This window comes from Gadus chalcogrammus, chromosome 5 (assembly GCF_026213295.1).
Source record: "Gadus chalcogrammus isolate NIFS_2021 chromosome 5, NIFS_Gcha_1.0, whole genome shotgun sequence".
Classification (NCBI taxonomy): Eukaryota; Metazoa; Chordata; class Actinopteri; order Gadiformes; family Gadidae; genus Gadus; species Gadus chalcogrammus.
This window is the reverse complement of record NC_079416.1, coordinates 19471724-19488430: the sequence shown is the minus strand read 5'-3', so window position 1 is coordinate 19488430 and position 16707 is coordinate 19471724. Positions and strand designations below refer to the sequence as shown.

Below are 16707 nucleotides of genomic sequence, written 5' to 3'. Positions count from 1 at the left end.
AGCCACTAGTCTGAACCGCAACGTTCAGGTCAACACGCGGTACTACCCAGCCACTAGTCTGAACCGCAACGTTCAGGTCAACACGCGGTACTAACGAGCCACTAGTCTGAACCGCAACGTTCAGGTCAACACGCGGTACTACCCAGCCACTAGTCTGAACCGCAACGTTCAGGTCAACACGCGGTACTACCCAGCCACTAGTCTGAACCGCAACGTTTAGGTACACACACGTTACTACCCAGCCACTAGTCTGAATAGCAATGTTCAGGTACACACACGTTACTACCCAGCTATTAGTCTGAACCGCAACGTTCAGGTACACAAACACACACACAGATACATACATACACGCACGCACAGACACGAAAGGCAAACATTTTTGTTTTGTTTAAAAGATACATACAATGTCTTGGTTTTTTAAATAGTTTCTGTTATGACTGAAAGGCAAACATTTGCCTATTTCTGTCCTGCTTCATTTGTTGTGGTTCCAGGAGCCCAAGAGCTTCAGGTGGAACATCCACCACCACAAGTCTCATAAATATTCTCCCTGAATACTAAACCTCAAAAACCTGAAGCTTCAAAGACCACACAGCTAATAGTGTTTTTGTTGTTGTTTTGGTTGCCCTCAGCCAGCTCTACTCATTAATAGTCGATGGTTAAGTGATTAGCAACGTTTCTGGGTCTGCGGCTTATGTAGCGCCACACCCCCGCCTGCAGGCCACACGAGGAACTTCAACAAATGTAACAGTCAGACGGCCGTTCATTAAAATTGTACCGAAATACTGGTCGTGACTCGTGTATCATAACGATAGAAGACCAATCTACCGTATTCAATCTAATTTAAATGAGCAGGAATCCATATTTTTTCTTTTAGGTTTATGAAACTTCTTTTTATGTTGGCCTACTCTATGTAGCCTACACTTCTATGTTCACTAATGAGCCTATACTTACATTTTTATATATTTCCTTTTTATACTGCCTTCATTTCAATGGTTGAATATTGAGCGGAAATATTTACTCTTTTGGACTGAACATTTTTCATTAATGAAGTGCTGATTCTGAATTTCTGATTAAAATCGATCTTCTGACTAAAATAGATGAATGGTGCGGCTTTCTCGTTATTCTAGCTGCACAAACACTTATCTCAAATTGAAATATTTTAACTTTCCTGCAAATTTTGCATGATGCCTTGCCTTGAGAGCCTATCAGAGTTCACGAAGTCCTCCGGACTAACATGTCTCTGGTCTCCCTATAGGTGACCCTCCACACCGGTCTCCCCATTCCTGACTTCTACACCCCTGGGGAAGCCGACCCCAACGGTTCTGAGTGTTGAGGCAAGCCCCCCCCACCCCCTCCTCCCCCACTCTCCCCCCTGACCAAAACTCTCCCTTATTCAGCTCTGAGCCACATCCTCAATACAACTTACCCCCCTCCCTCTAGACTGGACGACATGTCCTCAGCCATTTTGTACTGTGTATATGAAGAAGAGGAGGATGAAGAGGGGGAGACCTGAGACCACCACGGACACTTGCCTCAGACAAGCGGACCTGGAATGGGTGTGACGATAAGTCGGTGGTGGGTGTGTGTTGAGCCTCCTGGTGGGAGGGGTGTTTATTGTACTCAGATAAAGCCATGAAAGATGTGATAGTTCAGTGAAGGCACACACACACTTACACACACACACACACACACGTACACACACACACACACACACGTACACACATACACACACACACACACACACACACACACACACACACACACACACACACACACACACACACACACACACACACACACACACACACACACACGTACACACATACATACACACACACACACACACACACACACACACACACACACACACACACACACACACACACACACACACACGTACACAAACACACTTAATTAATGATCTATTCATCTACCATTTCAACAAATGTACACATATACACATACAAACACACAAACACACACACACACACACACACGCACACAAACACACTTAATTAATGATCTATTCATCTACCATTTCACCCAATCTTACAATGTCACGCTGCATTTTGGACACAAGGAAGCGCTGGTGTTCAATGAAAATTGCCTATTTGATATACAGCGGCAGTGATTTCTCGTAGAGAGAGCAATAGTTAGACTCTCGACTGTACTAGCGGCTTTTATCCTCACCGGTGTAAATGCAATGCTATTTAGTGGCTTAGCTTCTGTAAACCCTTATTTTTTGTAAAATACAGCATCAATGTATAAAAGCAACTAAATTGAGGCCTTTATGCAGCCTTTTGACTCAGCACAGCGCTCTCTCAAAAGAGCAGACTTCAATTTTGGGTGTTATACTATACAACTATTCTGCTAATTATTACCCATGTGCTTTTGAGCAAGAAAGCATCGTGAATTAATTATAGGATGCTGGATGTACTACGCGGTGCTGCCGCTAGGTGGTGCTGGTTGTTTTGCTGTAGGTGAGTCGAGCCGCTAGTTTTGTACTGTAATTGAAAAGGTCCGTAGGTGGGGAAAATGTGTATAGTTTTACATAAATTATTGATGTTATGTTAAGTTATTTTTTAACTAAACTTTTATCATTGATTGTTTCAGATTAAGGCATAGCTGTACAATTGAAAATTTGTCTGATGAAACGTTTGGAATGTGTTGCTCAGACAGAGAGATTTAGAGAGGTTCTTTCTAAATGGCTCTATTGTTGCTGAATCAGAGAGGACGAATTTAAGTGAAAAGAAGACGACCCTCTTTTCCTTAAAATCCCTCAAATGTAAGGCGATAAAGCAACTGTGAGGTAAATACATGTAATCTTTTGTGGTGATTATTTCATGAATCGAGCTCCCCTAAAAACCTACCAAACTCTTACCATAGCCATCTTTAACCCTAATGCCAAATCCTAATGATATTGAACGCAATATACCTAAACACGACCACTTACGTGCATAATCACCGCAAAAGTACAGTTCCTCTCCCTTGCTGCTGGCCATAGAGGTGTATGAACGGGGGTCCCTGTGTTTCCCACGTGTACATATCTGGCTGTTCTTAAAGGTGCTACTATGCTTGTGGGTGTGCCTTCCCCCTCTCCGAGTGATCACTAACCCCCACCTTACTGCTACATGATCACGAGTCCATACCGAGTCTGTACCGAAGTCAGAAGTCAATCCCCTTTCCACCTGTGGAATGTGCATTCAGAATAGTCATTAATAGCATTCCGTCCGCCTTGGAGTCGAAATAACAAACACCTGCTTTATTTTAATATTTGCTAAATGCCCGAAATGTAAATTCATTTGCATTCTCGGTCTGTGTAACCCTGTTAGGGGTAACATTTAGAGACACTGAATGCTTCAGAAATAATATTTTGCTGGTTGCAGCAGCCCTGATCCAGAATACATATATAAAAATGATATTTTAAAACTTCACATCTGATGCAAACTTCTCTTTATAGTCTATTATTGGATAGGATAGGTGATCCAGTATGTTTATTTTTCTATGTCTGGCCATTATTCAAAGACTAAATTAAAGTACAAAAGCACAAGCCCTCCTAACCCCGCCATCCTCATTGAACCATCGCGAGAGCAACGTTCTTTACTTCATTGAAGACGTACAAGCACAGCCTTTTTCGCGAGGTTGAAAACCACTCAGTTCCCAGGACCATCGGGGAGGTCCTGCATAGCTAAGCAATTTGCATCCCATCCATACGACGGATGTCGTGGACTGCACACCTTTCTGTACATTTTTCATAAACAAAAACTGTTATTGTGTGATGTGTGAGTTGCCTACAAGTACCACACGTGTTGTCAAATGCTAGACAAACTATTTTTCAAGAGTTGAAATGCGTTATTTGCAGTCGTTTCTTACGCTTTCCTTTTTTTGTGCATTTGATCCTACAGCCTCGTAGATGCTTAACATAATTGTATTAATTATAAGTAAATGGAAACAGTACAAAGTCGCTGGGCGACGAAGAGTTATCGTTTCAAGAAAGTTCATGGGATATTTTCATTCTCTTTTCGACTCCAAAGTAAATGTTTTTGCCAAGTTTGATGGTCAACGAACATATGCTATTAATGAATGTCCTATTTACATTATACATACCCACATATGTCTATGGAGATTTTTATGATTATAAACATGAACAATTCTTATTCATATGATTTGGAAGCAAACTATTAGCACTATTATGATTATTTCAAGTGTCATATAAGCTTGGGTGTTTTTTCCTGTATGTCTGAAAATTCAATAAATTGGTGTCGACATAGAGCTGTGGACCTTTAAATATAAACGGATTTCCTGTCCTTTGCAATATTGGTCTGAGGTTTGCCAACAACATGAACGCACGCACACACACACACACACACACACACACACACACACACACACACACACACACACACACACACACACACACACACACACACACACACACACACACACACACACACACACACACACACACACACACACACACACACACACACACACACACACACACACACACACACACACACGTACGCATACGCACGCACACAGACACACCTCCCCTTTCGCCAACCAATCAAACGCACAGGAGGAAACGCGTCTCCATCAAAACCAGTGGTGACCCGTCGCTCCGCTGCCAGTTGACCGCTCAAAGTAACATTTCTGACCATGGCGACGCCGCTGACCGACCAGGAGAAGAGAAAGCAGATCAGTATCCGAGGCATAGTGGGAGTGGAAAATGTTGCCGAAATCAAGAAGGGTTTTAATCGCCATCTGCACTTCACGTTGGTGAAAGACCGAAATATCGCGACCCCGCGAGATTACTACTTCGCTCTCGCCCACACCGTACGAGACCACCTGGTGGGGAGATGGATCAGAACCCAGCAGTACTACTACGAAGTAGACCCCAAGGTATGGACTGTGTCAAAAGTCGTCCCGTTGAAATGTGATCGCTCATTCACACACACAGACCAGAGCTGTCAGTGACTTGGCCTAAAACTATTCCAGTGTATTTTATGAATAAATGCATTCCAACATATAAATGTAGTAGGGCCTATCACAACACAACATGTAAAAGGTAGAAATAACGTGGTTGCGTTAATAAATTGTACTCCTTGCTATGAAGGCTGACATATAGGCTATATTTACCTCCAATACCTTTTAAAGAATACCTCGTATTCTTTTTGTTATTTGATATAGAATGCGCACACTGCAGTCAATCAGACCAAATACAATATTGAAACGAGGCCACGTTTGGGCTTAGTGGGGCAGCCTGCGAGAGTTTATCATATAAAGTTTGAAATGTGTCTGTAGTTCCCATCTCGGATTACTTAAGTGATGTCAGGTTAACGTGTGTGTGTGTGTGTGTGTGTGTGTGTGTGTGTGTGTGTGTGTGTGTGTGTGTGTGTGTGTGTGTGTGTGTGTGTGTGTGCGTGTGCGTGTGCGTTTGCGTGCGTGCAGCGTGTGTATTACCTGTCGCTGGAGTTCTACATGGGCAGAACCCTGCAGAACACCATGATCAACCTGGGCCTGCAGAACGCCTGCGATGAGGCCATCTACCAGGTACCAGGGAGCACCACGCAGACTCTGAACAGACCTCTGGAACTGGGAGCTTATCTGACGCCTTTTAGGGGTTTATGAATAATAATGTAGTGTTTAACAACAGGTAGTTAATCATCTTTTCTTTGTGATTAATTAACTAAAATTGGTATTTATAAGGTGTGTGTGTGTGTGTGTGTGTGTGTGTGTGTGTGTGTGTGTGTGTGTGTGTGTGTGTGTGTGTGTGTGTGTGTGTGTGTGTGTGTGTGTGTGTGTGTGTGTAGCTGGGTCTGGATATGGAGGAGATGGAGGAGATGGAGGAGGATGCAGGCCTGGGGAACGGAGGCCTTGGCAGACTGGCAGGTACACACACACACACACACACACACACACACACACACACACACACACACACACACACACACACACACACACACACACACACACACACACACACACACACACACACACACACACACACACTTTCAAACAGGCTCAAGACTCCTTCAACTGCATTCTCCTGGAAGCCATATCAGCTGTTCCGCAACAGAAAGTGTATTCCATCCTCATTGTACCTCATAACGTTGGCTAACACCTTCTGTAAGACAGTAGGCTGTAAGGGATCAACGGCCAACAATGTACTTTTGTGTCTGGTTCTTTTCCCTGGTTCGTAAAGCGTGTTTCCTGGACTCCATGGCAACGCTTGGCCTGGCCGCCTACGGCTATGGGATCCGCTACGAGTACGGCATCTTCAACCAGAAGATCAGAGACGGGTGGCAGGTAAACAACACAACCCGGCCCTTGGGTTTAGCACCCCAAACGTTTAGGCAAAAGTTCAAGAAAACGTCTACTGCCTTGCAGTACATTTTTACTCATATTCTTTTACTTCCGTTTATCTTGAGCTGATCGATATTAACATTTCCCCCGGATCATTAAATTAAGAGTCTCTGTATCAAAGGACAATCCCCGGCCATTTCCCTTACTTCAGCATTCCCAAAAATAGTTAGTGAAGTTCATGTGGATGAACTTTCCCAACGTTGAGCCAAGCAGAGGTCGAAGGTCCTCGTTTATCTGAGCTTGTGAGGCCGGTGCAGAGCTCCGTGCGGGCACGAGAGGGGTTCAAGGATGGCCACGTAGTTGGTAGAAGTGGCTCACAGCCAACCGGCTCAAACATTAACCCAGCAGACGGACCGTCCCAGTGGGCACTGGTGCCCCAGTTCAGGTGAGCTGGGAGCGATCCGTCTGCAGCCTCCATCTGCCGTGGTTCATCGAGGGGGGCTTAGCTCTGAAAGATCAAATCCCCAAAGCTGTCTCCTAGTTATACTTAGAGCTGAGACTTTGGGGAAAAACAACGGCTGGGGCCTCCTGTCTTCTCTGGCGAGGGTTTTGCGGTGCAAACGCACACAGGGTAAACATGCACTGCTGTACGATGGACCACGATCACGCTGCACGTGGGTGTCAGGAGTATGGACCGTCTCGTGAGTGTCATCCGGGGCGCCGTGAGCCTGGTGTCTCCCCCAGGGTGCATAGGGTGAAACATGGGGGCACCCTGGTGGAGACATGTTTTTAACATCCGCTTATCTTGAGCTCATCGATCGATTGCCCCCGGATCAATAAGGGAGGGAGACATGAGCTCATGGTCAGATAACAGCAGGTTCCAAGAGCGAACTTGACGTCGGGAGCGGTCAAACATCCTGCAGAGGCGTCGATCCCTCGATCGACGATCCCTGGAGCGTACGGCTGAACCCTGGGGTCTGACCCCTAATCTGGGCCTGATGGACTGTTGCATAACGCCGGGAGCTTGTTGACTCAGGATCTATGAGAACTCAAAGAGAAGAGAAACTGAAAGGCCTGTGTGGTCCACTGCCTGGCATGAAGCTGGCTGAACACATGTGGCTGGAAAACTGTCCGGGGAATCTCTCAAAAGAATTGGAGTGACCGTAGTATGGAGAGAATATTTATTATGATTTGCCCGGCGCACTGCTCGTCTTCTGTGTTCTTAATTCTGTGATTATTTCCATTTGACTGAACTATTAATGGGCAACAGGTGGAGGAGGCAGATGATTGGCTGAGGCACGGGAACCCCTGGGAGAAGGCCCGCCCGGAATACATGCTTCCTGTTCACTTCTATGGGCGGGTGGAGGAGTCACAGGAAGGATCCAGATGGGTGGATAGTCAGGTAGCTGTCTGTCTGTCTGTCTGTCTGTCTGTCTGTCTGTTTGTTTATCAGGTATACCTGTCTAAGGTGCATTGTACCTGTACTCGTGCGTAGTTACCTGTATTCCCCCTGAAGGTGTTCGTAGGTGTACCTAACCTGTTTTAGGTGGATTACTTTAATTGTCTCAGGTGTAAGGTACTTGTCTAAGGTGTACTTTACCTGTCTCAGTTGTATTGTACCTGTCTCAGGCGAATGTACCTCTCTAAGTTGTATTGTACCTGTCTGAGGTGTACTGTACCTGTCTAAGGTGTAATGTACCTGTCTCAGCTATAATGTTCCTGTGTCAGATCTACATTACCTATCTCAGGTGTACTGCACTTGTCCCAGGTGTACTGTACCTGTCCCGGGTGTACTGTACCTGTCCCAGGTGCATTGACCTGTGGTCTCCCTGCAGGTGGTCCTGGCCATGCCCTACGACACGCCCATCCCGGGCTTCATGAACAACACGGTGAACACCATGAGGTTGTGGTCGGCCAAGGCGCCCAATGACTTCAACCTGAGAGACTGTAGGCTCCCTACCCTCTCAGCCCACAAGTGTTTTCATTCATCACATGCATGTGTAACACAGGTTCCCTCCAGACAATGGAAAATATCCATTCAGAAAGACGAGACCTCAGCTCAGTTAGTGCTGTGATTGAAAAAAATCAATAAGGTTATTTAATTAAGTCTGAATTGCAGATTTGAGGGCTCCTTGAACAAGATGACCCCTGACCCCCTGAGGATAAAAGCATCCACAAAATGGTTAAATTACTCAACCCACTGATTGCCCACAGCGGGCAACAATGAACGACCAAAACGGCGTGCATGCACCAAACGTGAATCAATGTGTTTAAATCGTAAATTTAACAAGTCTAACCGAATGTACCTCTGTGTTTTAGTTAATGTCGGAGATTACATCGAAGCGGTTCTGGACCGGAACCTGGCCGAGAACATCTCCCGGGTTCTGTACCCCAACGACAACGTAGGTTGTGTGTGTGTGTCTGTCTGTCTGTCTGTCTGTGTGTGTGTGTGTGTGTTTGTTTGTCGTTGTGTCAACGTTAACACAACTTCACAGGAAACCGTTCTTGAGTAACGCCGTGGAGTAAGGCGTCGAGGGAAGTTGCTTCAGGGGGATTGTGTTGTTCTTGTGTTACGAAAAGTTACAAACCAGGCCTCTCTGTAATGTACGGTCATGAGTATGGAGCAACGTTGTGGACAGTCCATGAAGCGCCACTCTCTCCCCCCTTAAATTAACGACGGTTGTTTCCGTAATTATGGCTAATTTGTACACACCGGATAATTGTCGGTTGACTTGCTAACTGTCTGTTGGTCGCTAGCTGACAGGACAGCCCTCCCTAAGGGTTCTGCCTTTACTGTTGTCCTCTGTCCTTATAGCTACTGTACATTCAGCTCAATATTATGGGATGTTGTCAAACATGTAACCTGCAGGAGAAGATCAGCTTTGCAGTAACTTTCTTTGTTTTGTTATACTCGCTGTTCCTCTCCCCTCACTCCTCTCTCCTCCTCCCTGCTCCTCTCTCCTCTCTCCTCTCTCCTCCCTGCTCCTCTCTCCTCCTCTCTCCTCTCTCCTCTCTCCTCTCTCCTCTCTCCTCTCTCCTCCTCCTCTCTCCTCCCTACTCCTCTCTCCTCCTCCCTGCTCCTCTCTCCTCCTCCCTGCTCCTCCTCTCTCCTCCTCCTCTCTCCTCCCTGCTCCTCTCTCCTCCTCCCTGCTCCTCTCTCCTCCTCCCTGCTCCTCCTCTCTCTCCTCTCTCCTCCTCCCTGCTCCTCTCTCCTCCTCCCTACTCCTCTCTCCTCCTCCCTGCTCCTCCTCTCCCCTCACTCCTCTCTCCTCCCTGCTCCTCTCTCCTCCTCCTCTCTCTCCTCTCTCCTCCTCCCTGCTCCTCTCTCCTCTCTCCTCCTCCTCTCTCCTCCCTGCTCCTCCTCTTCTCTCCTCCTCCTCTCTCCTCTCTCCTCTCTCCTCCTCCCTACTCCTCTCTCCTCCTCCACGCCTCCAGTTCTTTGAGGGTAAGGAGCTGCGTCTGAAGCAGGAGTACTTTGTGGTGGCCGCCACCCTGCAGGACATCATCCGCCGCTTCAAGACCACCAAGAAGGGTGCCGGTGCCCGGACCTCCTTCCAGGGCTTCCCAGAGAAGGTAGGGGTCCCACTATAATGGGATTTGGGGACCAGGCCTGGGTTCTGTTAAGGATAAGATGAAGTGCTGAAACCTGGGTTTGGGTTCCGATTGCAAATCAATACTTTCGATTTCTGCTTGGAAGCTAAGCTGAGGTCAGCTAAGCTTCCATTTCTCTTTTAAAGAATTTAATTAATTTGAAACACGATTAAGGCGGCGGTCCCGACATGGTTGGGTTGGATCCCAAACCTTTTGCCCAGGGCTAGAGGGGGCAGTTGGGTTATCGGGCTTTGAGGATGTTGGATTTGAGGACGAGTGTGCGGGTATTATTGTGATTAATGTTTACAAGTTATGCCACGTTGTCGTGTTCCTTTCAGGTGGCCATTCAGCTGAACGACACCCACCCAGCCATGGCCATCCCGGAGCTCATGAGGATCTTTGTGGACATTGAGAAGCTGGACTGGGATACGGTGCATTATTTACTACTCACCCAAAACCATAAAAAAACTCCTCCATTTTGATATAAGATCATAGAGTCGACGTCTCTTAAGACTAACTAACAAATTAACTGAATAATAAGAGTCTAAACCTCACACGTACCATGAGTTACGATAGTACAGGTATCATGAGTTACGATGTTACACGTATCATCATGAGTTACGATGTTACACGTATCATCATGAGTTACGATGTTACACGTATCATCATGAGTTACGATGTTACAGGTATCATCATGAGTGACGATGGTACAGGTATCATGAGTTACGATGTTACACGTATCATCATGAGTTACAATGGTACAGGTCTCATCTTGAGTGATGATGGAACAGTTATCATGAGTGACTATGGTACCGACTCACAAGCCCCTCCCCCCCAGGCAGGCCTGGGACCTGACCAAGCGCACCTTCGCCTACACCAACCACACGGTGCTGCCTGAGGCGCTGGAGCGCTGGCCGGTGGAGCTGCTGGAGACCCTGCTGCCCCGACACCTGCAGATCATCTACCGGATCAACCAGAGCCACCTGGACGTACGCAGCCCCCACGCCATCTCTCTCTACCGCCCTCCCTGTCTCTCTCTCCTCTGCCTCTCTCTCCTCTGCCTCTCTGTCTCTCTTTCTCTCTCTCCTCTGCCTCTCTCTTCTCTGCCTCTCTGTCTCTCTTTCTCTCTCTCCTCTGCCTCTCTCTCTGTCTCTCGCTCTACTGCTCTCTCTGTATTCTCTCTTTGCCTCCCCTACCCTCTCTATATCTCGGTTTGTCTCTGTCTAACACACACACGCAAGGAACAAGTCAACTTGTTTTCAAGCCGAGTCACGGTAGAAAAAAGGGAAGGATTGTAAGTTGAGAGGAAGTTGTTGGCACAGAAAACGGTTATTCTATTTACTTGTTTGTCTGTCTGTCTGTCTGTCTCTCTCTCTCTCTCTCTCTCTCTCTCTCTCTCTCTTTCTCTCTTTCTCTCTTTCTCCCTTTCTCCCTCTCTCCCTCTCTCCCTCTCTCCCTCTCTCTTTCTCTCTCTCTCCCTCCCTCTCCAGAGCATAGCGTCCCTGTTCCCGGAGGACATGGACCGCCTGCGCCGGATGTCCCTGATCGAGGAGGACGGGGGGAAGCGGGTCAACATGGCCCACCTCTGCATCCTGGGCTCCCACGCCGTCAACGGGGTGGCGCAGATCCACTCGGACATCATCAAGACCAGCGTGTGAGAAGACACGCGGGGAACATGCGTGGAAAATACGTGGAACACACAGGGAACATACATGGGACATACGTGGCACATGCCCGCAACATCAGTGCATCGTTAGCGCAAAAAAATTGCGCAACCTTCCAGGAACATACTTGGAACAAGATGAAATGAAATATGAGAAACAAACAAAAAAATACAGAGACTCCGTAATCGTAGAGCATTTTATTTAGATATTATTGATTTATACGTTAGTATTGAGTATCTCGTGTTCCGTAGGTTCCGTGATTTCAGCGAATTGGAGCCGGACAAGTTCCAGAACAAGACCAATGGGATCACTCCGAGGCGCTGGCTCCTCCTCTGTAACCCCGGGCTGGCCGAGCTCATAGCAGAGGTAGGACCTCCCTTCAGAACTAACACCTCTGTCTGTCTGTCTGTCTGTCTGTCGGTCTGTCTTTATCAGCTTCCGGTGATCGAACTAGCAACCTTCTGGTTGCCAGTCCTCTGCCTCCTGAGCCTCATGCCGCCGTGATGTGTGTGTGTGTGTGTGTGTGTGTGTGTGTGTGTGTGTGTGTGTGTGTGTGTGTGTGTGTGTGTGTGTGTGTGTGTGTGTGTGTGTGTGTGTGTGTGTGTGTGTGTGTGTGTGTGTGTGTGTGTGTGTCCCGCTGCAGGTGATCGGGGAGGACTACGTGAAGGACCTCAGCCAGCTGAAGAAGCTCATGCTGCTGGTGGACGACGAGGCCTTCATCAGGGACGTGTCCAAAGTCAAGCAGGTGGGCGGGAGCACCACTGCACCACCATCGTTACTACCTTCAAATCCGTGTCTCGCGTGACGTCTCGCCTCCCCATGAGACGCAACGTCGGCCCTTCAGACTAGAGGTGTACCGATTCCATCTTTTTCCTGACCGATTCCTGAACTTCAGTATCGGCCAAAAAAAAAGTATATACCGACACATCTAGCATCGTAACTACTAATAGCACTTCTTCTTATCGAAGGGTTCTCTTACGATGACAGCCATGTATAAACAGGTAACGTTACATCACATTGAGATGGAAAGGGCAGCAAGACGAGACGGCTGAATCTCGACGTACTATTGAGTCATTAAGCATGGTCCATTCATGACGCTCGGTCCAAAGCAACTTACAGTGACTTTAAGATGTCATTATTGAGCAGGGGGGGGGGGTGTAAGGCCCTGTTGGGGCATCTCCATGAAGGATGCCCACAGGTTAGGTTTCGAATGCCGGGAATCAAACTCAGAACCCTTCACCTGGGAGTCCACACCCTAACCTGAACTGTACTGTGGAGACCAACCTCTGATAGATATCCAGGATATGATTAATTAATGTATTACAACAGCCCCTATGAATCGCAAGATCACCCACCAGTAAAAACAGGAAGAGGTTAGAACCGGTTAGACTGTGGCAAACAATGAAGCCATCTGTGTTTCCTGCACGCCACTCACCCCTCGTGTCCCAACTTGCCCCCCGCAGGACAACAAGGAGAAGTTTGCCCAGTACCTGGAGAAGGAGTACCGTGTGGAGATCAACCCGGCCTCCATGTTCGACGTTCACGTCAAGAGGATCCACGAGTACAAGCGCCAGCTGCTCAACTGCCTGCACATCATCACCATGTACAACCGTACGCAGGCCGGCCCCACACACTACCACATTACCGGGACATTACCGCAACATTACCGTAACATTACCGGGACATTACCGGGACATTACCAGGGTATTACCGCAACATTACCGTAACATTGCCGGGACAATACCGGATGCACTGCGTACCAGATAGACTGCATCCAGGCCAGAAGGAACATTCCCAAATATGTTGGAGCATCCCCATGGGAAAATTCCCAAATGTATTCAGTCATCCCAGAGTTAAAAATTCCCAAATGTTAATTGATTCCTGAATGACCTTTGGTTTGTGTTTACCTGTGGTTAAGTAATCAATTGGTTGACTCTGTCTTTTCAGAGGTATTGAATATATACTTATTGTCTCTTTTGAAGGCATCAAAAAGAACCCGACAGCGCCGTTCGTTCCACGGACCATCATCATCGGAGGCAAGGTGGGCAGAACCTAGAACCAACGTCTGAACACACCCTCCCCGCCCCTGAACCAGAATCTATGTTTAAGGACTTTACACCTGTTCTTAATGATTCTGTATCAAACCATTTCAGACTGCATACCAATACAAGGTCACCCTTAATGATAACCTTTCTAAAACACCATTAGTTCTCATAAGCACTTTGCACACGTTGTTTATAAAGGTGCTACACAAATAGTTTTACTTCGTTATCCTCAAAGCACAATTTCCCAAATTGTGACACAACTCTACTCTCCTGACGCTGCAGATTCACTCTGCCTCATTGGCTATATCCTGAGCCAATCAGAGTGCTTTTTGCATTCCATATCACTATCTACCTAAGTCATCCAGCAATTTTTTACGCTAAAATACAAGATCAACCTTAAAATATCACTGAGGCAATTGATTTATTATGAAGTGAACCCCAGAAGAGCCCGTGCAGGCCAATCCAAAACGATTTTACGCTTCATCTTCTGTGTGATCCTCTGTCTCCCCCTGCAGGCGGCACCAGGGTACCACATGGCGAAGATGATCATTAAGCTGATCACGGCGGTGGGCGACGTGGTGAACAACGACCCCGTGGTGGGCAGTAAACTCAAGGTCATCTACTTGGAGAACTACCGGGTGTCACTGGCAGAGAAAGGTACGATACTGACTACTGTACACATTCTAGGGAGTTTGCGCCTTAATTAATAGTTAATTGTTAAAGGTCTGATGACATGCCACCAGGTGTGGTGTGATTAGTGGTTACAAGCCGTTTTGAATATCTGCCCCTTGTGACATCACAAGTGGGCGTTTGCTACAGCCCACTGGGTAGGCTGGTAGACTGATCTTGCCAGCACACATCTAGGTGGACACGCCCCCTTTACTCTCACACCTGGTGCCATGTCATGGGACCTTTAATGAAGAATACATCTTAATTGTCAGATTGTTAACAGTCAAAGTCAACCTCAAGGCTTCATTGATGAAATCAATTGATCAATTATTGAATTACATAATAAATGTGTTATTAATTATTTAAATGGGTAGCCAGGGATCGAACTAGCAACCTTCATGGTTACCAGCCGCTCTACCTCCTGAGCCACATGCCGCCCTAACATCCCCCCTCGCTTCCCACGGTCTCCGTCCTCCCCCGACTCCCCTCCGTCCTCCCTGTCTCCCTCCCCCCTCCCCCCGTCTCCCCTCCGTCCTCCCTGTCTCCCTCCCCCCCCGTCCCCCAGTGATCCCGGCCACGGACCTGTCGGAGCAGATCTCCACTGCGGGGACGGAGGCGTCCGGGACGGGGAACATGAAGTTCATGCTGAATGGGGCGCTGACCATCGGCACCATGGACGGGGCCAACGTGGAGATGGCCGAGGAGGCCGGCGAGGAGAACCTCTTCATCTTCGGCATGAGGGTGGAGGACGTGGCCGCGCTCGAACTGAAGGGGTGAGAGGGAGAGAGGGAGAGAGAGAGAGAGAGAGAGAGAGAGAGAGAGAGAGAGAGAGAGAGAGAGAGAGAGAGAGAGAGAGAGAGAGAGAGAGAGCAAGGGTGAGACAGACAGAGAGAGTGGCGGGAGGACCAGTGATCAGAGCCAGACGTTTATGTCCTCTGAGACTGCAGGGGAACTGAAGCGGTTCTCTGGGTTCCCTCCTCAGCTACGACGCCATGGTGTACTACAAGCGGAACCCGGAGCTGAGGTGTGTCATGGACCAGATCACCAGCGGGTACTTCAACCCCAAAAACCCTGACCTGTTCAAGGACGTGACCGAGATGCTCTTCAAATACGACCGGTACGTGGGATCATGTTAAGCAGTGGTTCTCTCACCTTTTCTACTAGTTTGCGGGGCGCCCTCTAGTAAAGTACCTCCTTCACCGGCACAAAAAAAATTTGGGAGAAAAAACATAATGCGAATACAATTACCATAAATAATGTATGTGTGTTCTACTTGGCTGTTTAAAAATGTACATAAAAAAAGGGGTACTCCAAATTACCCCTAGGGGTACGCGTACCCCATTTGAGAACTACGGATGTAACGTATACATCTGACTTATTTTTTATTTATGAGTATTTGAATAGATGAAATGAACATCTTCTTAGTATCTTCTTATTCATTTTGAGTTATAGTACTCTCTAGTGTTTTGAAGTGTTTGGCTGTGGTATTCTTGTTGACTTTAACCTTGACCTTGAGTTTAACCTTTAGTGTTCTTGATTTTCCTCAACAGTTTCAAAGTATTTGCCGACTTTGACGATTACGTGAAGGCTCAGGAAAAAGTCAGCAAACTTTACCAGGTAGGTGGACTGAAATAGTGGCACAAAAACAAGAAACCACTTTAAATGTGATGTGTGTAGCCTATAATACCTGAGCTAGAGAAAATAAATCCATTTTATTCCCAACGTTTTTAAATATGTTTCTTGGCGTTATAGAAACCAAAGGAATGGACCAAGATGGTAATAAAGAACATCGCAGCATCGGGCAAATTCTCCAGCGACAGAACCATCAGCGATTATGCCAGAGAGGTGTGGGGGGTGGAGCCCACCGACCTGAAGATCCCGCCTCCCAGTGAGCCCAGAGAGGCCATCGATGAGACGGCGGCCAGAGCCCTGAATAAAATGTGAGACACCGATCCCTCGTGGCCACCGGTGGTATTGCGATAGCAAACACCTAGGATTTAAACTTTGCACGTCATCTTAAAAGCTGCTGTTGGTGTGATTCGGAAGTTGTAAAGAGAGAAATAGAGTGCACAATAAGAGGGTACAATGTTTTTTAATAATCCCCCCGCAGAAAAGACTGTTGGTTACTTACATTTCTACCAAATTACCCTCAAATGATAGCACTTAAATATAACCTACAGCTTCTTTAACTAGATCTTTCATAATTTTTACTTCAGCAAGCATTTTATCGAACTTCAGGCTCAAATTCAGTTCCTTTTCTTACGAGGCACTTGAATTAAGTCTGATAAAGTCTCTTACGTTGGACAAACTAGTTTTAGTTTATCAGTTTGGAAGAAATCTATTGCCAAATAAATACAACACAAACACTGGGAGTCTGACTGGTCCTTTTCTTACTCGTTATCTTTCTCTGGTCATCCAGGATGAGTTCCAAC

The 16707-nt window shown here is 47.0% G+C and overlaps 1 protein-coding gene across 1 annotated transcript; it reads left to right on the top strand.

The window, feature by feature from the left end:
• Positions 1 to 4606: 4606 nt before the first annotated feature.
• pygl (phosphorylase, glycogen, liver) lies at positions 4607 to 16676 on the top strand. Its single transcript, XM_056590813.1, has 20 exons — positions 4607 to 4902; positions 5452 to 5553; positions 5814 to 5892; positions 6206 to 6309; positions 7577 to 7708; positions 8142 to 8253; positions 8626 to 8708; positions 9742 to 9879; positions 10236 to 10328; positions 10740 to 10886; positions 11388 to 11551; positions 11813 to 11927; positions 12205 to 12306; positions 13025 to 13172; positions 13544 to 13602; positions 14122 to 14263; positions 14841 to 15048; positions 15258 to 15392; positions 15826 to 15892; positions 16028 to 16676. The coding sequence occupies exons 1-20, from the start codon at positions 4660 to 4662 to the stop codon at positions 16217 to 16219; spliced, it is 2565 nt and encodes an 854-aa protein (XP_056446788.1). The 5' UTR covers positions 4607 to 4659; the 3' UTR covers positions 16220 to 16676.
• The last annotated feature ends 31 nt before the right edge of the window (positions 16677 to 16707 follow it).